At 47.9% G+C, this 27,864-nt stretch overlaps 1 protein-coding gene across 5 annotated transcripts in view; it reads left to right on the top strand.

Annotated features, from left to right (window-relative positions):
• Positions 1-27,120, top strand: part of PRICKLE2 (prickle planar cell polarity protein 2) — a 318,161-nt gene extending 291,041 nt beyond the window's left edge. For all 5 annotated transcript variants that reach the window (XM_059161424.1, XM_059161428.1, XM_059161425.1 and 2 more), the window contains one exon: positions 21,131-27,120. In XM_059161424.1, the coding sequence (XP_059017407.1) occupies positions 21,131-22,005 (875 nt within the window). In that variant the 3' untranslated portion in view covers positions 22,006-27,120. The remainder of the gene's footprint in view (positions 1-21,130) is intronic.
• Positions 27,121-27,864: the final 744 nt, after the last annotated feature.

Raw genomic sequence — 27,864 nt, 5'->3', positions numbered from 1 at the left:
CCATGCAGCCCAGATCTCACCATCCTTGAGGGGACGGTGAGCTAGAAGTGGCTGGGCTTTCTATCACCTTGAGCACTGTCCTTTGTGGCTTGCTTTCTGCTTGGGATTCGAGCCGCCGGGAGAAGCAGATGGCTTCCTCTGTCATTCTCTGCTCTCTGAATCTGTTTATTGTGGGGGCCTCAGTAGTCAGGGCCCCTGGGTGCCACACTTTTATCTGCCAGTAAGAGATGGAGCCCATCAGACCCGAGGACAGTTTTTATTCCAGCTTTCCTCTGAGCTCCAAGACGACAGCAAAAAAAAAAAAAAAAAAAAAAAGAATTTTAAATCCTCTTCCGTGGGTGCACAGAAGTATCATCTACTCCCCACCCCCAACCACCCCTTTTGTCTTCCACCAGCTGAACCCAGAGTCCCCCGGGGAGCACTGAGATGTAAACACTGTCAGCCCAGCCCCTAATATCCTGTACCACAAACTGTAAACACAGGAGAAGATGCCACATCATCCCTCGTGGCATTCCCCCAAGATCTCCAACACGCTGGGTTTCTAGAGTTGCCATTCAAAGGAGGACCATGCTTGTGTGTCTCCCCCACCCACCCAGAATCCCAACATCCCATTTTTAATCTGTCTGCTCTCCTAGAGTTTGATTCAAGATTGTTTTGGAAACAGAATAGGGAGGAGGAGGACATTTTTTAAAATCTTGATTCTTCATTCTTTTATATTCATGTGGTCAACAAATATTTATTGAGCATAAATCCACATTTATAGACATTGGTGAATGAGTCCCACCCAGTCCCTATCAGGGTCAGAGCCCCAGCAGGAAATAGGCAGCACATTCAAAGAGTAATTAAAGGCTAATGAAGGAGGGCTGCTGAGTAGAACTAAGGACTCAGGGAGAGAATTGCAGCCAAAACTGCAGCCTTGGGAGGGAACCAAGGCAACACCTTGACCTCTCTCACTCTCTGCACTCTGATCTCCTCCCAGAAGTCAAGCCCCACTCACTAGAAGCCAGAGAAGGAACACACATACACACACACACACACACACGCACACACACAGAGACACACGTGGACAGATTGTGATTAAGTGCCATGAAGGCAATGAGCAGGGTCAAGAATAGAGAATGTTGAGGGTTAACCACCTCAAAAGGATGACCAGGAAGCTCTCTGAAGTGATATTGTAGCAAGAATTAGATAAAAGGACTTGGTCTGGCACAGGAAGAGGAGGGGAGGGGAGGGAGGCCCTATTGGCCTTAGGAATGGCATCTGCAAAGGCCCTGAGGCAAGAGAGAACTTGTGTAGTTCCAGCAACTGAAAGCAGGCCAGCAGAGTTGTCAAGGGGGAGAGAGTTATATTTAGAGCTGCGAAGCAGTCACATTTTATTGCTGGCTCTGGTTCAACCTCCTGGAATCCCTCTGAGAACACTGTCCTCGACCCCTTTTTCAGTGGGGATGTCTTAAAGTAGAAAAAGTCAGCTGACTTGCACAGGGAGTTGAAAAAGCAAATGCAAGTGTATAAGGAAGCATTAGGTGAAAAATTTCATGCGTTGCGGAGTGTGAAGGGAGGACATGCCATTTAAGACAAAAAAAGTTTTTTGAAAGTCTGTGAGCTCTTTCTGTTGATCTTTCTATTGCTGTGGCTTACATTTACTTTCAGTGCTTAGTCATATCCTGGGTTTCATATACGCAGTACATTTGCATATAACCCCAGGTATCCAGGCTTAGCAATGCAACTAATGCATAAATCTGATTAATGCAAAAGTCTTTCCTTAAGTAAACAGTAATCCTTGAAAACATATGTTACGCAGAAGTATGATTCACAAAACCCCTTTTTTTACTGCACAAATTAGCCAGTATTGGCCCTGGCCAACAAAATCCAGGGTTCTTTGGATATGCTTGTCTTGAAGAAAGATTGAGTAGCTGTCGTTTTTCCCAGGTGGATGTTGCCAAAATTACAGAAGGCTTTCATTTTACCTTCAAAGCTCTGGGTCCTTCCACCTTTCCTCAAAATCCCTAAGGCCAAGGCCCAGAAGTTCAGCAGGAGGATTTTGTGTTGCTGGGACGGGAAGTTAGCGTGTGATATTGCCCTTCTAGAATCTCATCACTGTGGTAGGACAAGAGATGAGACCTTCACGAATTCAGTTATGTCACATTCACTGAGTGGTGACCAAGACTTATCCTTAGCAAATCTCAAGAACCATCACATGTTTGAGGCCCTTGGCTGTGACTAAGAGGGAAAAAGGAGCCAATATCTCATGGGATTTGCCACCTCAAACCCAAAAGGTTTAGAGTGAATATTTAACACTTATTCTAAAGACAGTGGCCACCGGGCCTTCTTGGTCTTGCTTAAGGGAAAGTGTGATTGGTGAGATGTCAGGTAGATGCTAAAATACTCAGACACTGCTTCTCAGTCTTGGTCGCACCTGGAATCATCCCAGGAATGTAAAGGATGCAGGTGCCTCTGCCCCATCCCTAAGAGTCCAGTGTAACTGGTATCTGGCATTTAGTTTGGGCCAGGGGATATTTTCATGCTCCCCAGTAATTCTATCAAGCAGGCAAGATTGAGAAGGAAGGTATTAAGGCAAATCCAAATTTTTCATTAGCTGCATTTGTTTCTAGCTTCTGGGATGATCTATGAGGTCGTTCTGCTTTTATTGCCCTACTCTGGCCCTGTCTCATTGAAGTACCACATCTTAAGGGAGAAAATGTTCGTTTGTGAACACACAAAAATGTGCTGTAGGAACATCTGTCCTCTATGAAATTCTACCCAAAGGCCCTAGAAATTGCTATTAAGGTGATAGTCTCAAGAGTCGGATAGATTCCTGTTAACTCTCAGCTCTGTCTGTTACCAGCTCTGTGACCTTGAGCAAATGATCTAAACTTCTTGAGCCCATATTCCCTCACCTATAGCCATCTTAGGATGAAATGAGAAGACACTTAACACGGTAAACACAAAAAACGTGTGTTGTTTCCGTATCAGCAGAGGTGGGGAATATTCTCAGGGCCCCATGTATTTTGATTCTGTTGTTGCTAAGGACTGAAGTGGAAAAGCCAAGGGGACAAAAATAACAAAAAGAAAAATTACAGCAATTGTCCCCTTCTTGGAGATGAGAGAACCAAGAGTCAAAGAATTTAAGGTCACGTAGCTAGTGAATGGGCTAAGTGGGGTTTGCCAGTCCACACGTGTAACCACTCCTCTGTGTTTTCCTCCACCAAATAAACGCTCCTGAAGAAGGAGAGGGGCTCTGGGTGACATCACCCCTTAACTGTGCCCAAGAAAAAGGAGTTTACAGAAAGCTTAGGTCTTTCTCTGTTGGGAAGGGTTCTCTAGGAAGACAGCAGCATGTGAAACCAAAATGGACAGGGTCCACCGACAGCCTCAGGCCCCTCAAAAAATCATCTTCCACACCATTCACCGTTTGCTTCCCTTCCTCATAGCAGCCAGCTTGGGCTCAGCTAAAACCGCCTTATGAGCCGTCATTGCAGGCTGAGAGCAGCCGGCTGGGACAGGGGAGTCCCACCTCTTCCTCCTCCTGCTTGTTCCTTTGCCTTGTTCTGGTAGAACCAAGGTCCTCTGTCTTGCTGCTTCAAACAGCGCGGACTCTGAGCAGTGTTTCCCACGTTTTGTTGGGTTTTGAATAAGGCATGCCCTCTCTTTAACAAACAAAACACAAGACTCGCACACCCCCACCCGCCCAGAGTTCCTCGTTCTTTGCAGACCCCCCCCCCCCACTGTTCTGAGGCCACCAAGATCTCCCGTCACAAACAGAGCTGACAGCTGTGAAGCCTTGAGAGTGGGATGCTGTGTTAACGACTAACATCGACTTTTCTTAGGTCTTCTTGACAATAACGCCATGAGTCATACGTATCATCTCATCTCCATTTCACAGACAAGGAATCAGGTCTTGAAGGTGTTGAATAACACATCTGGGACCCCAGTGCAGCCGGTGGCTTGAACCAGGGTCCTAGTGCCCAAGTCCTGTCCTTCTACACATAATCCCGTGCTTCTCGGTCAGGGTGAGTTTACTCTCCACAGGACATTCTGCCGTGTCTGAAATTTTGACTTGTCACAACAGAGTGGGGGAAGGTACTGTATCCAGTGATTCAGAGGCTGAAGCTGCCTTTTAAAGTGCTTATAGCTCTCCCCCACTACACCTCTCCCGGCCCATCAAGGACGCAGAGCCGAGCCATGCCACACCCCTCCTGGACCATCCCTGGTTTGACTTTGCCCAAGGCCCTACCTCCCCTTAGCAACAGAGGTTGAATCTGTCTCCGGAAGGTTCTTTCTGCCCGTGGAGAAGCTCCATGTGTATGCCGTGCCAACGGCAGGGACTCCGTCGCTCTGAGCGTGGAGAAAGCAGGGAGCACTCCTTGCCCCGCTGATGGGCTGTGGGCACTCTCAGACCACCCCAGCCTTCCTGCTTCCTTTTTCTCCTCTTTCTGCGCGTCCTCTTCCGCCTCCGGCACCTGTTCTCTGTGAGACTGGAGGCTCTTTCCATGGGCGAAGCCTGAAATGCCGCAAACTATAATAAAAAAGAAAAATGGGGAACTTCTTAAATTATTGTTTTAAAGACTTTATTTATTTGACAGAGGAAAAGAGAGAGCACAAGCCAGGGGAGCAGCCAAGGGAGAGGGAGAAGCAGGCTCCGTGCTGAGCAGGGAGCCTTATGGAGGGCTCGATCCCAGGACCCTGGGATCGGGACCTGAGCCAAAGCAGACGCTTAACCAACTGAGCCACCCAGGCGCCCCAGTGAGGAACTTTTTTAATCATATAAACTATGAGGAAATCCTCTTCCCCCCACACCCCCACACCTCCCTGAGCCTCACACTCCTCTTAGTTTAAAAAAAAAAAAAAACCAAAGTAACAAAACCTACTTTTAAGGGATTCGTGAAAATCGAATGAGGATGAATATGTAAATTTTAGCGACGATGCCTTGTCCCTGATAAATTATTCAAAAGGCTACTTCTTGTGAAATACCAATGAAGAAAAACTTACAAAGACAGGACGTGGCTGCAGAGGTAGGAGGAGAGGAGCAGGCAGACGGTGGTGGTGATAATGGTAGTCTTGGTCGTAACGGCCTTGGTCACTAGATGCTGTGGGATGGCGCTGTGTCTGCAGAGTTACGTGCATTAGCCCATTCCGTATGGGTGAAGTCTGTTCCTCTTCCCTGGGGCAGCCCCCCCACAAAATGCTTCCCTTCCCTCTTCCCTGCCTTCTTTTCCTCCGTAGCATTTAGCACTATATGCCACTTATTTTGTTGATTGTCTCCCTCCCTTACAGGGAGGAGAGCTGCTTAAGGGCAGAGACTGGCGTCTGGTTTGCTTTGCTCCTGTTGCCCCAGCGGCTGGAGCACTGTCTGACATTTGGTGCATATTGGATCAATTTCATACGGGGTAGGCATTCATGAAATGTTGGTGAACAAATGAGCCTCCATTTTACAGATGGGAAAACAGAGGCCAAGAGGGGCGAAGGGAATTGTCCAAGAGCACACAGTTGCTGAGAGGCAACCAGATTTCTAGAGAGCCTCAGCCACCAGGACACAGCTCCTTGTATAGCATTGACCTTGTGCCGCAAATGTCCTTGTGGCTCATACTTAACACCAGCCCTAGAGGTGGCCTGTCCTCTGTCTGGGTTCAGAGCTTTGGGGTAAAGGTATGGGTGGAGATGGGCCGCTTGGAGATCTAGAACCACTGACCCTGATTTCCCGTGCCTCCCTGTGAACTCCAGATTATTTTTCATCACAGACAGTTCCGAATAACTTAGCACAACGTGGGGTAGAATTTGTCTTTGCTGTGCCTCAAAGTGTTCTGTCAAGGGTAGACTTTGTGTTCAATATCCTTGTCCTGGGCTCTGTTTCAGCCCCAGAAAAAGCGTCTTGCCTCTAGCTTTCCTGAGACGTGGGCCAAGGTAAAAAGCGACCGGCTCCCAGTGTTTTCTATGTAATTTTCGTCACTCCCAATGTTTTCTTTCTTTCTTTTTTCTTTTTTTTTTTTTTTTAGATTTTATTTATTTATTTGACAGACAGAGATCACAAGTAGGCAGAGAGGCAGGCAGGGAGAGAGAGGAGGAAGCAGGCTCCCTGCTGAGCAGAGAGCCTGATGGGAGGCTCTATCCCAGGACCCTGGGATCATGACCTAAGCCGAAGACAGAGGCTTTAACCCACTGAGCCACCCACCACCCCGCTCCCAACGTTTTCCATGTAATTCTATCGTCTTCTCTAAGTTACAAACAAAAATAGTTTTTAAAATATTACAAAACTACAGAAATATATAGTTGGCCCTTGAAGAACATGGGGTTGGGGGTACTGAGCCCCTGCATAGTCGAAAGTCTGCATATAACTTTTAACTCCCCAAAAACTTAACTTAGTCAAAGCCTCCTGTTGGCCAAAAGCCTTACTGATGACATAAACAGTCAGTTAACACATTTTTTATATTAAATATATTCTATACTATGTTTATGCAATAAAGTAAGCTAGAGAAAAGGAAATGTTAAGACATTCATAAGGAAGAGAAAATACATTTATAGCACAGCACTGTTTCAAAAAATTAAAAAATCCATGTATAAGTAGACCCACACAGTTAAAACCTGAACAGGGGTCAACTGTACTATATAAATTGAAATCATCCCCCAGTTTGCATCTACCTACCGTTAAGTGACAATTCCATTAGTATTTATCTCTGGGCATACACTGACAGATAAATAATTGTAAACAGCAAAGTCATCATACCATTCTGCAATATGTTTTTTTACTTAACATTATTTCTTGTTCATCTTTCCCTCTTGGTGTATATAGCTCTAACTGACATGAAGCCATATAGCGTTTCATTGTGTGATGGTATCATCATTCTTTCAACACATCCCCTAGGGCTGGACACTTGGATTTTTTGCAGCATTTCACTGTTATGGTCGTTTGTATCCTTGTTCAGGTTTTTCCGTAGGACCAATCCCTAGAAGTGGGACCCTCTGGACCAAAGGATAGGCACATGGCAAGTTTCTGTAGATACTACCCAATTGCCCTTTTGTACTTCTATCGAAAGAGGAGGTGCTCTGAGCTTGGCACTTGGTAGGACCAAAAATCCTTCTTGAAGATGGGGACTATAGAGCATGCTCAGCATGGTCCCCCATCTGCTCTGGTATTTGGGGGTTTTATGTGCTCCCAGAGCAAAGAACAGCTCTGATGGCCCAAGAGCTGGAGCCGGACCAAGTAAAATCCCTTCCTCGCTACCTTCTCCAGCAGCCTGATGGGTTTCTCGGGAGCTAGCCATCTGAACAGTTTCCAGGGGAGCTGGGTTGCCATCCACCCTGGCTGGGTTGGCACAGGGACCACACTTAGGGACAGGGGCCGGGGAATTAAGTCATCAGTCTTCACCTGCCAAGATCCGGTGGGAAAGGTAACACAAACTGGAAATCCTGCGTCTGAAAGCGGCTCAGGGCTTGGCAGGTCACAGAACCCTCGCACCTTGCTTGGCCTGCCTGGAGGCAGAGATCTGTAACAGGAGGCTTTTCAGACTCCGAATTCCAAGGTTGCCGGCTAGTAAGGGGGTCTGACCTGTTTATTTATTCACACCCATCTGACTTCAAAGCAGTGGGTTTTTTAATTTAAAAGAGGTATGGCAATCTACCAGAACACTTGTTGCAAATGTAGTCTTGAGCTCCACTCCCCTAAGTCCTGAGGCAGTAGGTCTGGGACAGGAACTGGGACTCTGCATTAATTTTTTTATAGTAACATATAATGTATTATTTTCCCCAGGGGTACAGGTCTGTGAATCATCAGGCTTACACATTCACAGCACTCACCATAGCACTCCCCAGTGTCTATCCCCCAGGCCCCCCTGGGACACTGCATTTAAAGAAGCCACCCAGGTGACTCTAAAACAGATGCTGTCAGGACCCCACTCTGTTTTATTTTATTTTATTTTATTTTATTTTATTTTATTTTATTTTATTTTATTTTATTTATTTGTCAGAGAGAGAAAGAGAGAGAGAGTGTGCAAGCAGGGGGAGCGGTAGGCAGAGGGAGAAGCAGGCTCCCCACCGAGCAAGGAGCCCAACACGGACTCGAGCCCAGGACCCCAAGATCATGACCCTAGCCGAAGGCAGATGCCCAGCCAACCAAGCCACGCAGGTGTCCCCCCACTCTATTTTGGCTATACCTATAGCCAATCATTGTGTTGTACACCTAAAGCAAATACAAGATTATATGTCAAATATATCTCAATAGAAACAAAAGACAAAAGGCTTTTGAATCACCTTTAAAAAAGGGGGGGGGGCACCTGGGGGGCTCAGTGGTTTAAGCCTCTGCCTTCAGCTCAGGTCATGATCTCAGGGTCCTGGGATCGAGCCCCACATTGGGCTCTCTGCTCAGCAGGAAGCCTGCTTCTTCCTCTCTCTCTGCCTGCCTCTCTGCCTACTTGTGGTCTCTGTCTATCAAATAAATAAATAAAAATCTGAAAAAAAAAAAAAAAAAACTTACAGACTCAGCTGGGGGAAGGTCGGAGAATCTCCAGTGCAGGTTCAGAAAAGGAACTGGGGTTCAGAGGGGGAAAATGATTTATTCCGTCTTCCAGGAGTGGGCAGCAGAGCTGTGATTGAACTCTAGGTCCTTCCCTGTCCAGACCAATTACTTTTTCACTACCCTAGTAAACACAGTTTATAGGAAGTGTACAATCCATGGAATTTCACAAAGGAAATGAAATATTTGAACAAGGTAAAAGGTAAAAGGGGAGTGGCCTGTCCGGTGGGGTGTGGGGCAGGGGGAGATGCATGAAACCCCTCCCATGGGTACAGAATTGAAAGGGGAGTCAAAAACTCGGTCATCAAGATACACAGTAGTTCATCGCAGCATTTTCAGAATCAAAATTCATGCAAAAATCCATGAGGAATAAAACTTTAAAACTGTATAAAGACAGGATCCATTTTACTGATTATTTCCTTTTTGCCCTAGGCTTCAGTTTCCACTGCGCGTGCCCCTCTTCCAGCGATGGGGATAGAAATTGTAAGCAGACTTGTTTGGATTTTAACAGGAAGTCAGTGTTGAGCCACTGGTTCCCAAAACGTGTCCTTTTGAGTAGGCTGGAGGCAGGTGGGGAAGAGGTTCTATCATCCAAGTGTCTCCTTTATTAATTCCTACTGCACTTAAGCAGTTAAAGATTTTCAGAAGTGCTTCAGAAAGGGCCAGACTGACTTGTGTACAGAATCCTTTCTCACTAATCCAGAAAGGATACTTTGTAAAAGTTCCCTCAACTCCTAGGCTGGGATTTGTGTGCCACTGGCAAGGTGTGGGGAGAGAGATCTGAAGGCTTTGGGGAACTCTGGATTCCCAGCTCCTCCTGGGCTAGCAGCTGCTTTCGCCATCTGTGTGGAGGGTGAGGCTCGCCAAGCCTAGGCTGCCTCAGGAAGCCCGGTGAAGGGCACAGACCGAGAGCAGGAGGGAAAGTTTGCATGGCCAGGTTCAGTGTTTTTATGCTTTCTAAGAACTCAGTCCTGGCTTTGCCCTTGTCAGAAGCAGGGAAATGGGGGGCACCTGGGTGGCTCAGTTGGTTAAGTGTGTGCCTTTGGCTCAGGTCATGATCTCAGGGTCGTGGGATCGAGCCCCACACCCGGCTCTTTGATCAGCGGGGCATCTGCTTCTCCCCCTCCTTCTGCCCCTTCCCCTGGCTCCTGCCATCTCAGGCACAAGCACACTCTTGCTCTCCTCTCTCCCTCTCCCAAATAAATAAATTCTTTAAAAAAAAAAAAAAAAAAGAAGAAGAAGAAGAAGCAGGGAAGTAGGTTGTTGGCACCCTCATTTATGTTGATGAGTGGAGAAGAGGGGAACAGGGCAGAGCAAGGCTGTACTTTCTCTCCCTCTTTCTCTGAGTTCTTTGGTCCCCTGGCCAGAGATTGGGGCTTTACGTGCTTAGGAACAGCCCTCTGGTTGGTCTGCGATCAGCACCTTCCTGGATGTGTTATGAGAAACAAGCGAAACCAAGCTGTCTTTCCAAGTTCATGATACAGGAAGGTACCCAGACCTTTGCTGTTTCAAGTGTGGTCTGTGGACCAACAACATGGGCACCTCCTGGGGCTTGTTAGAAATTCAGAATCTTGGCCCCAGCCCCAGATGCAGTGGACCCCAATTATCATTTTAAGAAGACACCTGGGGGGGGGGGGGGGGGACTTGCATGCCTGCTGAAGTTGGAGAAGAGGCTGCCTCTGGAGAACTAATTCAGTCCCTGCCTTTGTCACTGATTCCCGTCATCATCCCTGTCCTTGGGCAAGTTGTTCATCATTTTGTCTTTCTTTCCAGTTCTCCAAGAGCAGGTACCACACTGCCTTCCCCTCCAGACACGGCAGGAGGGACCAACAAAGACTATCTTTGGTGTAAATGAACAAAAGAAGTAATAATGATTACTTGAAAACTTAATTCTTACCCAAAAACTATATTCTGTAGCTTGAATTTGTAAGATCTTGATGAAATCCCCAAGCCATGTCTTTTTCTATACGTGTATCGCCTCGCATGCATTCATTGATTCATCCATTTTCCCATTCTGTCCCGACCCTTTCAGTTCTGCACGCCATCTACCCATCCTTTGGACAGCCACGCCGTCTGCCTCTCCTTCATTGTATCTGTTCACCCCCAGTCATCCCAGTCATTGCTCCGTCGTACATGATGTCATGAACTTTTATGCCAAGAATAGCACTCTGTCAACTCCCAGCTCTGTGTAAGGTCAGTCAGATCTTGAGAAGTAAGGATCCCAAGCTTAAAAGAGGCTGTTGTATACTGCCCCTCAAATCCGTAAACCACTTTCATCCAGACTTTACCCTCTTACCGAGCTGGCTGACCAGGGTGAGAAATGCACCCCTAAGTGGGGGGGTGGGGGGGGTAGAGGCTTGTGGACAGGCAGGTAGGATCCATGTGTAAATGTGCCCAGGGATGGGCACTGAATTATTGCACTCCTGCCCCACTCCCAGGTCAAGCACTAGACCAGCACCAGGCTGCAGAAGCCCCCTTCCCCCCCTTCCCCCCACCATCCCTCCCTCATCTCCAAAGCAAGCAGTCCTAACCTCAAACAGTTCGGATTCGTTCAGGACGGTTTTTGATCTTATATCCCTGGGATCGTACTGTTTGTGTTCTCTTGTGTCTGGCGTCTTTCACTTTCTGACCTTCACCCGTGCTGTTACATGTAGCAGTAATTTGTATTTATGCAATAGAAAGTTATCCATTCATGAAAAGAGTTTTGTGAATGGTGGCCACCGGTTCAAAGCGCCAGTGTGTGGATGGTTCTTTTCCTCTGTCTTCGCCTCCTGACTGTCAGATCTCTGACTGTCAGCCCTGTGGCCATAGTCCTTGTACTCTTTCTACTCACCCAAATAAAAGGCAGAAAGTAGGAGTTCTGACGTGGCTGCTGTGTGACCTTGGGCACATTATTCCCGCTCTCTATTACCCACTTGAAAAACTTGCATCTCAATGCCGAGCACTTTCATCTGTGACAACAGAGAAGTACCTGCAAAGTGACAGATACTGAGGGAGAGAGAGAGCGAAAACATTCCCTCTGACGTCTCGGCACTAGCACTGTTCTAAGCTCGGTGTCCTGACCCCTTCCTTTTCACTGTCACCGGCAAGGAGGTGGAGTCCACGCCTCTTCCCATTTTACAGATGAGGGAACTGAGGCATCACGCAGGCCAGGGTCTTGCCGGTGGAGGCATAGCTCTGGGAGCTGGAGGCGGAAGGTGAACCGCAAAGCCAGCGCTCTTCTCCACTCTCCTGTGCTGCCTCTCAGGGGAAGGGGGCTTTATTAATCCTGCAGACAAGCGTGGGAGGGATGCTTTCAAACCCAAAGTGGCCTGGAAAAACCTCCCCCTGGCTGCTGTTTGCCTCCCTGTCCTCACCCCTGTGCTCTGGTGACACAGCCCTCCTGTCCCTTCTGAGGACACTCGGAACTTCATCTGGTACAGAATGTTCTCGTTCCCTCTGCCTGGAATGCCTTCCCCCACCCATGGCTGGCTCCTTCAGATCCTTGAGGTGTTAGGATAGTTATCACCCACCACCACAGGGTTCTTTGCGGGTGCTCAGTCGGGGTACAGCCAGTCTTTAATTCTCTAGGACAACAGTTGCATTTCCTCCCTCGTGGGATTACTCCCTAGAGCCGCTGTACCGATATGTGAATGAGTCGTCCGCCTTCTCCGTAGTCACCAGAAAGCGTCTGCTCCCCAGAACCTGGCTTCGCCTAGAATCATTGAAGAGACCAAACGAGTCTCCGAGGCCCTGGCTGCCCGCTCACGGCTGCTGGAGAGCCACTGAGCTTCCGCCCCATGTTCCCTAAACACAGACTCCGGTGTGGTCTGCTGGTTGACTTGGGTGAATGGATTCTGGAAAGCAACATGGGGTCAGCGTGAGCCCTGTGCAAACCCCGGCAAACAGTCTTCACCTGGTTTGAATTTTTTATGCATCCTTTCAATTAGCAATAGGCTTTGTGGCTACATGGCCGCAATCCCCCATGGAGCTGGATAGGAGTTAAAATTGACCCCACATGTTTCTAAAAATGTCACTTCCTGGGCTCCCCCCCCACCCACACTGCCTTTTACACGTCGGTCTTTATTGGGGTAACTTTATGAGGGAGTTAATGAGTCATTCAGCAGATAGGAGGCGAGGGACCTCCCGTCTGCACCAAGGTTTTGATCTTGACCAGGCGCTCTCCGGTAACTGTCCTGGATGTGCCAGAAAAGCGGTTTTAGTCCTCTTGTGCCACTTGTCACTTCCCAACTACTCTGGCTCAAAGGCAAGTCTCTGGGATGAATGCTGCTAAAAACCAGCACCTCTGTTGTTGGGGAAACTGGAATTGGTCACGGCCTTCTTCAAAACCCGCTGGTTGTGAGGCAGCTGTTCCTTATTTCGGGCCAGTCTCACCCAGTGGTCAGGGACAGGGAAAGGGCCCTTCCCTGGAGGGGGATCCCGGTGGGCAGTGGCGTGGTGCGAAATTAGAAGCGGGCACCTCCCCCTGCCTCCCACCCCCGGCCAGCCCGCCTCAACCTCCCTCTGGGCAGCAGCTGCCTGAAGAAGACGGTTTCCTGCGTCTGCCAGCACTTTTCCTGGAACCCCAGGAGCAGATGTCGGACACGTGACTGTGAGCACTTATGACCAGCTTGTCCCTCGGGACCCACTAGACGGGCTGTGACTGGAGTTGAGGAAGGAAGAGAGCAGGATTTCGCAAGCTTCCAATGGGAGGAAGAAAATAAGGCTGAGAAGGCCCAAACCACCGGGACCTCTGGAAACCCACTGAGGGGGAGACAGACTGTCAGGAGTGTGTGAGCTGAGGGGAGTTCAGAGAGACAACAACTTTGGGGCTCCCCGATTTGGGAGGCATTGCCACGCCCAGCCTCGTGGGACGCACTCCTCCTTCTCTAGAAGGACAGGGCGTCTGGCCTCTCTGGTGGTCAGGCTCCCGTGTGCATGGTGGGGTGAAGCAGGGTTTCCCCAGCTTTGCTGCGAGATCTGGAGCAGAGTCCTTCTGAGGCTGTGGTCTGCGGCTGCCCCAGGAGTGGGTCTGTTCGGACAGGAGTCCTCAGCTGGGGCCGTTCTATTCCTACAGGACATTGGGCGGTGTCCGGAGATACTGTGCGTTGTCACACCTGGAGGGGTGTACTGCTGGCGTCTAGTGAGCAGAGCCCAGAAGTGGTGCTAACCATCCTGTGAAGCACACAACAGCCCCCATACAGGAAGAAACAAAAATGATCCTGCCCCAGACGCTAAAAGTACCAAAGCTGAGAGACCCTGAATCCGTGTCTTTGGGTGTGGGGTTTCCTGGAGTCGAAGCCCCTTTAGTTGCTAAGAAGATTGGCCCTGAAACTGTCACCACTCTGGCGCAGTGTACCTCTCATCCTCAAGGGCATATGAATCACCAGAGAGGCTCCAGTGCAAAGGCAGGTTGGGATTCCGCAAGTCTGAGTACGACGCCGTGGTCACTGGCCACAGGTCACACTCTTAGTAGCGAGGAATTTTGAGTGTACCCATAATTCCTCCCAGAGCCTCTCCCCTCTCCCTCTCTTTCCAGCCCCAGCCCCCACCCGTCCCTGTCCTGCCCTGTTCGAACATTCCGTGCCTTGTCACTGAGGAACATGTGGTGGTGGTTAAACCCCACTGCCCAGATGACAGCTTCTCTCCAGCTGTTGTCAATTTGAAATTTTGAGTGTTGATGAAATCAATGGACTTAGTTGGAAAAAGGATCCCAAGGGACCTGATCAAACTACCCCTCCCCCACCACACACACATACACACACACACTTGAATCAGCTTGTCCCTCAAAGACATATTTTCGCAAGCTCTGAGATACTTAAACGGTGCGAGCTCACGACTTTGGGGTTGCTTAAGCTTGGTACAGCTTCCCAGCGCATCCAGGCTCTAAACCAGAGGTTGTCGGTTTCTAGAAAGGACCAGATAATAAATATTTTAGGCTTCATAGGTCCTACCGTCTCTGTCATGACTGCTCATTCCCGCCATTGTAGTGGTATGGGGGTAGTCCTGTTCTAATAAAACTTTATTGACAAAAGGAAGTAGTGAACTGAATGTGGACCAGGGGCTCTACTTTGCAGACCCCTCTTCCAAACAATTCCTATTCATGTCTCTGCTTCTGGGGGAGGGAAAAAAAGTCAGAAAGGGAAAACCCTGCTGCGAGCGAACTAAATCATCATTGTGAGTCGTAAATGTCTGGAAGGCTAAGGTGAGCAGTTCCTCTTTTCTTTTTACAGAAATGTAAAATGGGGATGCACCATTTAGTTTGGCAGAAACACATCTCTGTCCTTCTGTGCCAGTTTCTTTGGAGGGGAGGGATAGGTCTAGGAAGGGCAATAAATAAGGAACAGAAAGATTCAGCCTAAGGGCTGCGTTACCTTGAAGTCTGCATTGTCTTCTCTCTGGACTTGAGCGCTCGCGTACCTCTGGTCTCGGAATAAAGAGAGGGAGGGAACACCACAAAGACTGCTTTTCTTCCATCACACCCAGGGCATCCTTTGAGGGTACTGATTTTTCTCGCTGTCCCCGGCTTCTCTGAGACCTTCCATTGGCAGTGCAAGTTTATTGCACATTCTGACACACTGGCGTTGCTTACAGCAGCCCGGCTGTAGCTTTGTCCTGACGGTTTAACCACAGAGGAGCACAGGTGACATTCCACATGGCCCTCTCCTTGGCGGGGCAAGGCCTGCGGTGCTGACGGAAGCCTGTGGCCCCTGGGCATTTGCTCTGGGCCACAACGATCACTGGGCTAAGGATAAATGGAAGCCACTAGCTTCACAGTCCCCATGGAGCACAGCTCACAGATCCTGCATTATTTGGGGAGGAAAAGACCCTCTCTGCCTCGTAAGAAAACAGAGTTCCCCTGGAGAAGGAATGACTTTGCCTCCATGGCTCATGCAGTCGATTGGGATTCTGCAGCCGGGTGTTCCAGCATGTGTTGGGGCCCTGTGATCATTCCAGTGTCCCCTGTGGGGTCAGACTCTACAGGCTCCAAAGGGGAATTAAGTGGGCCGTCTCTGCCTCCCCCACTGCACCTCGCTTGCGGGCACGCATGCGCACACATCCCGGCTTGGGCAGCAAGGGAAGTAGAGTGTGTGTGTTGCAGCAGAAGAGAGTGACCTAGGAGAGCCCCATTTGGTTGGACTCTTGTCAGTAGGCAGTGATTGGACACGGAGACTCGGGCTGCACACAGATAAATGGTGTAAAGACGTGAATTTCCTCCGCGTAGAGAAGTAGTTCCAGGCGCAAATTACTTTAACAGTGGCACGTCTTCAGTGAACATTGCCATCTCTCTAGCCTGGGCGGGGCGTGGTGGGTGTCGTCTTAGATTCTTTTATTCATAGGATCTACACCTTCAAGCATTTGTTTGCCTTTACAGTTGGCTGGGTACAAAACTCTTGGGGCACACTTCTTTCGTTGGCAGTTTGCGGTCTTACTTCCTGCTTTCTTCCAGCATGTAGAATACCGCAGTACCAGTTAGCTAGTTGAGGACTGGCCAATAGGAGTCCGCTCCTGCCCTCGTGGAGGTTCTAGACTACCCCAGGAGTTAAAGGTGTCCTAGAGACAACACACAATTCCTGCAGCTGTGATAAGGCTTAACAAGGAAAAGTACATTTGTCCTCATCTAGTGGCACTACAATTTCCAAACTCAGATACGGTTGTTATACCCATTTTAGAGATGTGTCTCTAGAGGTTCAAAGATTGCCCCCAGTCACCCAGCCCCAGAGGTGGCTCTCCAGTTTGGCTTGCAGGGAGGGAGGGACGGTTTCCCAAGTTGAGGTGTGATCTGTGATTGTCTCGGGGGCTTGGAAGCTGCTAATTTAGACATATCTCCAGAACTGTGATTAATAAGCCCAAACACTTTGTGCAGATCGAGGAGCTAATTATAAACCACCCGTTCCTCAGCTTTAAAATTGGAGAGGCCCCAGATGGTAGGGCGCATAAAGAAGCACCAGAGACAATGAGATTGACAGGTAGGACCATGTGTTTCTGTTCCCGCAGTTGGCAACCACCCATCTGAATTACAATTGGTTGTTCCTTAAGTCCTGGCCCATTCCAGGTCAGAGGGTAGCTGCTTTTTTCCCAGCTGTGGCAGTGTGAGGCTTCATTGACCTTGATTGCATAAATATTTACTGAGCTCCAGTGGAGCACTCCTGGTTCTGAGGTAGTCTGGTGAGCAAGGAACATGATCCTTGCTCCCAGGGGACATCCATTCAACTGCAAACATATGAACTTAAGAAAACAAGTCAGGGTGGGGACCTTAGAAGTTAAAGCTGCAAAGCGACTGGTTGTTGTGGGGGACAGCTTGCAACTTGAGAAAGAGCGATCAGGGCAGGTATCTCGGAAGAGGTGACATTAATGATGAAGAGAAGTCAGCAGTGCAGAGGGGAGGGTTTTCCAAGGAGGGCTGGAATGAGCTGGCTGGTGGTGAAATGTATTGCTGAAGCCGTGTAAACTGGAAAGAGCCTTTGGGTGATCTTGGAGGCCCCTTAGGGTCTTTAGATCTGCGTCAGGACTTTGGACTTTGCCAAGAATGAAATTAACCACAGAGACACCTGTTTAGCGGCAAATGCATGATGGTTGCCCATCGGTGGGCCACATTGGCCATTCTGTTCATGTTCTGCGAGCAAGAGGACCCTGGAGACAAACCTGAGTTAATCTATCAGAAGGTTTATTCCTAAGTAAATTAATGTATTAATAATGTCTGCAGTGAGCAGGTAGCATTTACAATCCCAGCCCCATGTCCCCGAGGGAGTAGCCTATGTTTGGGATAAGTGAGATTAGCAGTAGGCTGTGGGTTGAGCACCAGGACCCCTCCTGCTCTTGACAGAGCATTTTCCTGTGTGGAGGAGGGTGGAGATGGTTACAGTTATCCTGAGATCACAACACGAATCAGCAAGATCACCTCCCAGTGGGACTGAAGCTGCCCTTCTTTATGTTAACCTCCTCATCGAAATAAGAATCTGTTCACATAACATGATGTCCTCAGAAATGACAGGCTTTGGGGCGTCTAAAAGACAGGGAATTTACGGTGTTTGCTTGCTTGTTGATGCCAACGCTGATTCCACTCCAGAGCTGGAGGAGAGAGCCCCGCAGAGATCACTGAGCCCACCTGTACAGCTTTTGCTTTTGCCTGTGATTTTGAAGAATTTTTTCCTTCCCTCCTGGATGGAGTTCGTCTGCCCCGAAAACTCATTCATCATCCTGGGTTGCCGACCCACATCCTCTCCGCCCTCAGGTTGAGGAGGTTCTGGAAGTGATTAGGCTGTTGTAAATCAGCTTTTATGATGTTTGTGTCAGAGATAAGCACCAGAGAAAGGGGGAGTTAAAGAACTCATCCCCTCCTGCCCTGACAAAAAAAATCTATATGAAAGTACCGTGGTTGGCAGAATGGTTTCTCTGCAGGCATATCCAGCATTTAAAAGGTGACTCTTTAATAAGAACCCTGCTTTATTTTTATACCTTGTTATTGAGGTATATATATAAGATAAAGCAAACAAAATATTAAACTGCACCTCAAGAAATGTTTCCGTGTGTATCCTTTTATAACCATCACCCAGATCTGGATATAGAGCATCCCCAGCACCCTCGAAGTTTCCCTTTCTGTCCCTTCCCACTGCCTTGATCTCTGCCACCAAACACAGCCTCAGCTCTTGAACTCCATCCAGATGGGATCACGCAACCTGTACTCTTTTGTGTCTGCCAGCATTTTCTGTGACATTCATCCCTGTTACTGGGTATCATTGTTCATTCTCGTCGTCATGTGGAATTCTGCCGTATGACGGCGTCTCCGCTGTGGCACGACTGTCCTCCGGGGCTGGATAATTTTCTGTTGTGGGGACTGCCCAGTGTGTCCACCGTGAGGTACTCAACGTCGTCTCTCTGGCCTCTGCCCATTAGATGCCAACAGCATACACCACCTGCCCCCCTCCTAACCCCCAGCGACTTCCCTGGGCATGGAAAACCAAACCATTGTATATGCATACACTGCTCGTTTTAAGAAACTTTATTTGGCAATAATTTCAAACTAACTCAAATGTTGCAAAAATGGAACGAAACCAATACCCAGAATGTATGCTTTACCTGGATTCACTGCTAGTTAACTGTTGATCCCATTAGTTTATTGCTGGTTCTCTCTTGCTCTCTCTTGATCTCACACACACACACACACTGCATTTCCGAACTGTGTGTACACAATGTACACACGCAGTGTATTTCCAAACCATTTGAGAGGAAATCATATCCAGTTCAGCCATGTACTACCATAGCCTTCCCTGTATATTTCCCAAGAGGAAGGGTCTTCTCCAACATTATCATAAATTACCACCGTTATCAAAATTACCACAGTAGATTTAGCATCATATGGCTATTAATTGCCCAGGTCCCAATTTTTGTCAGTCGTTCCACAGCTATGCTCTCTAACATTCTCAGCAGAGAACAGGTTCCAGAGGGATCAGGTGTTCTACACAGTTGCCATGGTTCCTTTGTGTTCTTCGACGTAGAACATTCCCTCAGACTTCTATGGTACTGAAAAAAAAAAAAAAAGTTTTAAGGATATAGTCCCCCTTTTTTTCTTCTTAATAGAATTTTCCTCATTTGGGAGCTTATCTAATGTTTCCTTCTGAATCCACTCAGAAAATGTTCCTGACTAGAACAATGTGTGGGTGATAGTGTGTCCTTCTCAGGACCTACGTCAGGAGGCACACAATGTCCAGTTCTGCCTCATCGATGATGTTAAGTTTGATCTCCCGGTCAAAGTGCTGTCTGATCTCTCTGTTGTGTAGCTATTAAATATTTCCTTACAAACTAATATGGAGAAACACTTAACACCGTGAAAATATCCTGCTCCATCAAATTTTATCCCCTGACTTGAGCATAATTTGACTCTTGTGTGAATCAATCTTTATGTACAGTAGTTACAAAATGGTGGTCTTCCAAATCCAGCAACCCCCCTCTGCTCACCATTGTCTGGTGTATAAGAGCCCAGTCTTCTTCCCCATTTATTTATTAGAGGGTTTATGGACTTATTTCCTCCTTTTTCAATGGTTTATAAATCATTACTGTTTTAATGTTTTGATGCTCACGTTGCTCAGCTTTGGTGAGTGAGAGCCCCTCATTTTTTTCATTTGTAACCCTTCCTTCCTTTCTGGTGTAGCGAGATGTTCCATGCTCCTATCTTACCTTCCCTCCTCCTGTCCCGGAATCCGCCGTCTCTCCAGACTCCTCATTCCTTTTAAGGGGGAATGGTATAAAATACATTTTACTGATCCTCTTTCCTGCTAATTGACATCTGAGTTATTTATAGTTCTAAGCCACTCTAAAGAAAGCTTCTCTGAATACCTTTGCACATTTTTGGGACCTATAAACTGATTTCTGTTTGGTGTATAATCAAGAGTAACAATGAAAAATTGTAGCATCTCCACTCTGATTGTACACCCAACAGAAATAATCTATAAGTACACACACACACACCCAAAAGGACACAAATGTTCCAAGCAACCTCATTGATAGTGTGTGTGTGTGTGTGTGTGTGTGTGTGTTTGGCATAAACAGATACTGCTAAGTAGTTTTTCAAAGTGTTCATAACACTAATTTTGTCCGGGGGTTGGAAGTTGTTGGCCCCCAGCCCTGGGAAAGAAGAATCAGTGGCCTGGGTCAGTCATACTGGGCCATTGTAATCCAAAGACATGTTTTCTGCAACCAGCAATGGCAAAATGGCTCATCTTCCAACAGGTAATGAGTGAAAATGCTGAGCTTTTACCACCGGGGCCATTCTTAAGCTTCTCTTTTGAGAGTCCTGCTTTAGGGCGGGCAGCATGGAAGTTACTCAGGTCAAGAACCCCCTGCTACTTGCAAAATGGTTTTCATTTAAGTGGTGCCATTGATAGCCTTTAGGGACTGCAGGCCCATTGCTAGAGAGATACCCACTGGTCCTGGTGTTTTAAAAAGTGCCTCCCCCAGGGGAAAAGGAGTATCCTAGAATCCCACTCACATCTTCTGGCTGTTCAGGGCCAATTTAAAACCCTGGAGCAGTCATTCACTAAAGAGCCTGAGAGAGTAAATGTCCCTCTGTGTACACCCAGGGAGCCACTTAGTGTTCCACACATTTGAGCTGTGGAGCTCAGGGACGGCAGGTGCAGGGGGAAGCTGCTGGAGGCTAACAGGAAAGTGAGTTGCTCTGGTTTCAGGAGATTAGATGCGAGGCTCAGTGTTGATAGGAACTATTTGGGCATGGCCCAGCATGTGTCGCTGAAACCTTCCACATCCAGAATATCTGTGCCATGTACTTATAGTGCAGCCTTAGATCAAAGAAGTAACTGAAGCACTTTTTGTAAAGTGAAATTCTAAACAGAAGAAGCATGCATGAGATGCACAGTGGGTTCCTAGTAACTTCAATGAGCCTTTGGAAGAATTAGTAACTAGTAACATATAGCTGTGCAGATGCATTTTAACCAGGTGTCCTCTCTCGGTGGGCACCACCCTCCTGTGGAGTGGGGAGAGAGCTCTCCCAAACATTCTGAGAGCACCTTTGTGCAGTGTACAACTGTGCAACCGTATGCAGCGATCCGGGACAGACGGTGATTCCGATGAGCAAGACTGCACATTTATATTAACCTCCGTGGTCCTCTCTTCCCTCTCTACCCCCAGGCCTGTCCGCAGATGGTGGGGCCAAGCGCCAGGAGCACCTCTCCCGGTTTTCCATGCCTGACCTCAGCAAAGACTCTGGAATGAATGTCTCCGAGAAGCTGAGCAACATGGGCACGCTTAACTCGTCCATGCAGTTCCGGAGCGCAGAGTCGGTTCGCAGCCTGCTCTCTGCCCAGCAGTACCAAGAGATGGAGGGAAACCTCCACCAGCTCGGCAACCCCATTGGGTACAGAGACCTGCAGTCCCACGGCAGGCTGCATCAGAGCTTTGATTTTGATGGGGGGATGGCCAGCAGCAAGCTGCAGGGGCAGGAGGGCATGAGGATCCAGCCCATGAGCGAACGCACGCGGAGGAGAAGTACCTCCCGCGACGACGGTCGCCGCTTCCGACCTCACCGCTCCAGGCGTTCCCGGCGCTCTCGCTCGGACAACGCCCTGCACCTGGCCAGCGAACGCGAGGCCATCTCTCGGTTAAAAGAAAGGCCCCCCCTCCGAGCCAGGGAGGACTACGACCAGTTCATGCGCCAGCGGAGCTTCCAGGAGAGCCTGGGCCAAGGGTCCCGAAGGGACCTGTACGGCCAGTGCCCGAGAACGGTGTCAGACCTGGCTCTGCAGAATGCCTTCGGGGAGCGCTGGGGACCCTACTTCGCCGAGTACGATTGGTGTTCTACCTGCTCCTCCTCTTCGGAGTCTGACAACGAGGGCTACTTCCTAGGAGAACCCATCCCCCAGCCCGCCCGCCTGCGATACGTCACAAGCGATGAGCTGTTGCACAAATACAGCTCCTATGGGCTCCCCAAGTCTTCCACGTTAGGGGGCAGGGGACAGTTGCACAGCAGGAAAAGACAAAAGAGCAAAAACTGCATCATTTCCTAATAGGCTTGGGGTCAGGGAATGGGGGAAGATGGGAGCTAAGAATGTACATTCAGAAACTTGCACTGTTTTCCATTGTAAAGCGCTTTTGGGGGGTGGTGGCTAGAGGAGAAGAGGGAAATGCTGGCCGTGGTGGAGGCAAGGTTATAGACTGACTCAATAGGTAGTCCCAGTTCTCGGCATGTTGAATATTATTTGCACATTTCACTTTGGAAACGCTATAGACTCTGGAGGCCAGGGTTGGTCCCCTCCTTCCCGTCAGTCTGTGTTGAGTCGCCTTTCGCAAGATGGCAAACTGTTTCCCGCTCGCTTATACCCTCTCTGGTTCTCTTACTTTTAGGACCCTTTTTCCAGTAAGTAATTTGTTTATTATTAGCCAGGACCCAAGACTAAGTTATTTACATGTCCATTGTAAATGCAATGTAAATGAGAGTTCTGATAAAATATTTTTGTATTTTGTAATATCAAAGGAATTTCTATATCGTAGGACTCAGTGGAAATTTGCATGCACGCCCAGCGTTGTCTTTGAGTAGTACATTCAGAGGCGGTCCAGGACCGCCTTTTCTTTTTTTTTTTTTTTTTTCCTTTTTCTATACAAATTTGTTACATGTCAGTGAGACCTTTTTCAAAGGAGTTTATTCAATTTGACTTTTTGTGGCTAAAAAAAAAATTAACCATTACACCCAAAGTATTTTATGCTCCATTCTACCTTAAGGAGACATCCTTAAGTCTGCTCCTGCTCTCGGTAGAATTTCTTCTCTACAAAGTGATAGTAATTTTTTTTTTAATTGCAAACGTAACTTTTGCCAATTAGAGAAACCAACCAGTGTCCGTAAACTCCCGTGAGCAACACCGTCCCTGCTGGGAACATTGAAGTTGCTTGCTGTTGATCTGTCCCTTGGGGAAAATGAAAGTGACTGTGAGTGGTACCCGTCGTGTGATGTCAGCATGACGTTGTTTTGAATGTGGCATTATTTTCTGGTGCTCATGTTTCCTGGATTATATTATCTGCTTTCCTTTACCAAGGCAGACGGAACAGCTGCCTTAGGCTGACAACCGGTTGTCCTCAGTGCAAATGAACTTAAGCAGTAGACATGTAGAAGGTCCTGCGGGGCTCTGGGAGGGACGGGGTGTTCTAGATCGTACGTCATGCGTGGAGAAGGAACAAGGGAATTCGAAAGCAGAAAGCAGGTCAAGGGTAGAGACTGAAGGGGGATATGAAGGAAGGTCAGAGTAAAGAGCAGCTTCGGGAAATGAAGTAGAGTGGGAGGTGACCACTACCTTGAATAACCACCCCCCCCCAACCCAGTGCTTGTAGAAAGAACCCAGTTTAACACGCCCCGTAACCAGAGTGTCTGGGTGACCCAGGAAAGGGAGCAGCTTGGGAGATTTCAGGGTGACGGCCTTGAAGAGCAGACGCTGTTCAAAGGGGGATTTCCGTGTTGAACTTTGGGGACTGTTGGTCAGACAGAAATTGGGCTCAAAAGTGAGTTTGCTTGAAGAAGACATTTAACGGTTGTGTTGTTTATAGTAAAATAAAACTTCCTACCTTGCTTCAGTTCACAATGAAGCCCTTGCTTTCTCTTCCATTCTCCTCCTCCCTTGAATGGATTGTAGCAGTTGAAATAATCCATCGGAGGACCCACCTTTAGTGAGATGTACTGTTGATGTAGTACACGGTGTAACTCAGTGGCCATCTGCCGTGGTGAGGTGAGCGTGGTCTCTTTTCAGTATAGTAGTTAATATTTTCTAATATTTTTTTTTTATGGAGAGAATGTGAGATGTGGCTTTTCAGACACCATCCCAAATGGGTCTGGGGAAAAGAAGGCTGTAAAGGATGTGGAAATGGCACTCCATTCAGGATGTATTAAAATAATTTGCTTTTCAGGTATTAATATGACATTTGTCATTGTCACTGATTTAAAAAAAAAAAAAAAGCAATGCAAATGTTGGTTGTGGCTGTTTTCCGCATGCTATCTTCATATCTAAATGCTTCATTACTTATCCAAGCCTCCGGAGAATTAACTCTATTACGTTTGTATAGTAAGTTTGTAAACTGCTTGGCAAAACTGATTAAGAAACAATGTGCAACACCATGCTACTGAAGTGGCAGGTTTCTGGTAGAAATCGGGCGAGTCCAATTTGGAGTTTGGAGTTCCTTGATTGATGAGAATGAAAAGGCATTTTGGAAAAAGAAAAGAGAGACAAAAGTAGATCGCTTAACATAGCAAACAGCTGAAAATCATGTCTGTCCTCTGTGGCCTGGAATCCAATGAAAGAAATTCTCCTGGTAAAAGCTGCTTTCTAAGTCCATCCTCTCCAGAAGTACCCCCTTACCTTCCCCCCATGAGGCTTGAGGCACCCTCCGCAGGAAGAAGAGGGTGGCCTGAAATCGACCCATAGCCACATCCCATGAAGGGGTTGGGAGGACGAAGCGATTTCAGAGCTAGCTGCCCAGGGGGCGCCCGGCAGCTCAACTGGCCAGAGCTTGAAATATACTGAGATGGAAGCCTCTGGGTCACACTGTCTCTAACCAAGGTCGCTTCCGTGTGTTCCATTGCGGCTTCTCCCCACCCCACACGCAGCCAGGCGCCTTACAGACGATGCCCACGAGGCTGGTTAAATCATCACAAAGGTGATGGGACCTCCAAGTGAATGCCCCGGAGAGAGCAGGATGTCATGGTCGTAGGAATCCTACCTGTTCGTGATGACTTACACCTAACATCACAGAACTCCGTTCCTGAAAACTCAATGTGTTCTCTTTGGAGGCAAGAACTTAGGGTCCTCACCTGATCCCTCTGTCATAACCACGAGCTCTTCCTCGTCAAGTTTTGCCTGTGAGTGGGGCTTACACTCACCTCTTCCTAGATCTCCTTGCATCTTTGATAGACCGTTCCAGAAAAGTAATTTTTCCTAGTTCCCTCTCATCTCTAATACTTTGGGTTTGCTTTTTCTACCTCTCTTCATATTGGTCCTCTTGGCTTTTGGTGAAAATGACCACTTGGGTCTTCAGGTCGTTTCTTATCGCTGCTCAACTCAGTGGCAACAGAACGGGCTCTTTTCCAGGAGGAAGTAGCCATTGACAGTTTCCTAAATGTCCCTGCCAATACATATGACCCTCGATACTGTGAACAGCTTTCTTAGCAGCCTGGTGGCATGGAGGGTGGCGTTTAGGTACCCTTCCTTCTGTCCTATAGTTCCGTGAAGTTGAATGAGGTGAGGGAAAGCAGAACCATGCTCCTAGGTCCTGTGCAGGTTCAAGGTGGGTAGAGTTGTGGATTGGTTGTTGGTTGTTGGTTCTTCCTACATTCACCTTCTCATCACTAGTCCTTCCCTTCTGTCCTCAGCCAGCCCAGTGAACAAGCAATTTTGTCTTTCCAGGAGGGGACCACAAGACAGTTCTTGCTCTTTCTCTGTCCCCATTCTGTAGGATGCTTTTGCACTGCAGCAAACTATTTCCTTCTCCTGCGGTGGTTTTCCACTGCTTGGGTCCCCCTCACCGTATCTGAGTTCAGGTGCGGCCAGCGATGACACAGACATAGCACACGCTCTCCCATTCCTGCAGCGCGGCTAGTAAAACCAGCGAATCTCACCACACTCTCCCAGGGAGCGTGGATGCAGTCTCAAAAATCTTTGTGACACTCTAAGCACCGAGGATCAGTGGGTTAGAACTGAGGTCATTTGATAACAAATCTCATTTGGGAACTGATTTTTATCTGTCTTTCCATCATTTGCCGTTGGCCCCAAATGGCACACCAACCTTGTAGGAAGCATCATTCGTAAATGACTGTGAGAGCCCCCAGTTCCTTTGTGGGTGCTAAAAGTGGAGGCTGACTTCTTTAGGCAAAACAAAGACAAATCCCTTGGGCCTCTTTCTGCATTCCCATGTTCTTGGCCAATTATTACAAGCAGCCTTCTGTTCATCGTTTTGCAGAGGTCAGATAAGAGGCCATCTTATTCTTCATCTAATCCCACCTTCTAACCAGAAATAACACAAATATTTAAATTCCAAGGAGAAGTGCTCTTTGTGTGTTTCTGTCTAACAGAAACCAGATGCTAATGCCTAAGACAGAGGATCTATCTAGGACCAGAGTAGAGTGGGAAATGAAACCAGTTATCCATTTCGTGCCAGAAGAGTTGCTGTTAGCAACCCTTTAGCATCTTGAAGGCGGCTTCAGATTGCCGCCTTTTGAGGTGCATCTCTCAAAGCACAAGGGAAGTAGAAATGAAGCCAGCTTTGCCTCGCCTCCAGTGCTGGGTCCCTTGGGGCCATCAGCAGACACCGGGGCTTGTCTTGTCTGGCCACTTGGAAGCAGTTGTCAAGGTTAGGACCAAGAAAGGATTGGATTCCTTTTCCATTTTCTCATAACAGTAGCCCAGTCAACACAAGACTGCCATAAACCATGACTCACTGTTGGGAGCTATACTCTTTTATACGCTTACTTCCTGCTGACAAAGCTAGCTTTCCCCAAGGGGAATTCAAAAAGGAGGGAGCAAAGTCACGTCGTGTAGGAAAACATTTCTGGTGATTGAGATTCGATGACTCTGAAGGATAGAAAAAAGAATTGTTCTATCCTGGCAGTTTTCAGAGACATCCCTTCACCCTACTGGGCATTTGGCCATCTGTGTTCAATAGGTCCCTGACCCACCTTTTTTAAGATTTTTTGGAGAGAGTTACCCACTAGTAAGATCTGTTCTCCAGCCTCTGGTTGATACTCCCGTGTTTCCCTAAAGCATTTCGGTTCTACGATGGACCCTGACTTCACGTTCTAAGGTCTACAAGTCCTTCATTTTCCTTAGGAAATTAGGACTTTGGCAGTTTTCCCTCTCCAAACCGCATTCTTTCCTGCACAGGATTGCTTTGCCCATCTCGTGCTTTAACTCCAAGTGCATAAACAAAACCTCAGAGGGTCTGAGAAGGTGAGGCAGGCCAGACTCTGTGTTGTGTGTCGAGTGTCAAGCTTTTTCTAAAGAAGGTCTGCAACGGGCCTTTGGTGTGGGCTCTGCCAGAGACTGTTGTGAACACTTTGCTTGAGATCCGTGCCCTGTAAAATGGATATGTTTTACTGATGTCTGTAATACATTTGTAAACTTCCAATAAAATTTGAATAAAAGAAATGTTGCCAATCTTCTCAGTCCTTCCTCCCTTTCCGGATTTCTTGAAATGGTTGCCTTTGAGCGTCTCAACAAGGAAGACAGAGGCTACACGTGTCAGGGGATGAGATTTACTATGAAGGATGAACCCAATGAAGTTGGGATTTTTCAGCTTCAGCGCTGCGGTCATTTCGGGCCAGTTCATTCTGGCAGAGAACGGGCCCATGCCTTGTAGGATGTTTAGGTCAGCAACATCGCTGACCTCCCTATGCACTAGATGCCAGTCGCTCCCCTCCCCCTGAGATGTGACCACCCAAAATCTCTCCATGCCTCATGCCCATTAGGATGGCTGCTATCAAAAAAATAAAGCCTAACTGCAGTGGGGAGGGGAAGAATGTAAAATGGTGTATCCTCCATGGAACAGAGCACAGCAGTTCTTCCAAAAATGTACACAGGACCAAGAACACAGATACATTGAGCCTGGAGAGATCTAAAGCGACTCATGGGAGCTGGTGCCCATGATGTCTCGCCCCAAACAGATTCCCGTTATCATTAAGCATTTGAAGGATGAATCCTGGGTGGCAACTTCTGTATGTTTTCTTTTGCCCTGCTGCCCTTTAGCAATTTCTGTCAACGTTTTATTTATTTGTTTCAGGGGCGCCTGGGTGGCTCAGTCGTTAAGCATCTGCCTTCAGCTCAGGTCATGATTGCAGAGTCCTGGGATCGAGCCCCTGTCGGGCTCCGTGCTCCACTGGAAGCCTGCTTCTC

Source organism: Mustela lutreola, chromosome 2 (assembly GCF_030435805.1).
Source record: "Mustela lutreola isolate mMusLut2 chromosome 2, mMusLut2.pri, whole genome shotgun sequence".
Taxonomy (NCBI): domain Eukaryota; kingdom Metazoa; phylum Chordata; class Mammalia; order Carnivora; family Mustelidae; genus Mustela; species Mustela lutreola.
The sequence above is the reverse complement of the archived record's forward strand: the minus strand, read 5'-3'. Positions and strand labels throughout refer to the sequence as shown.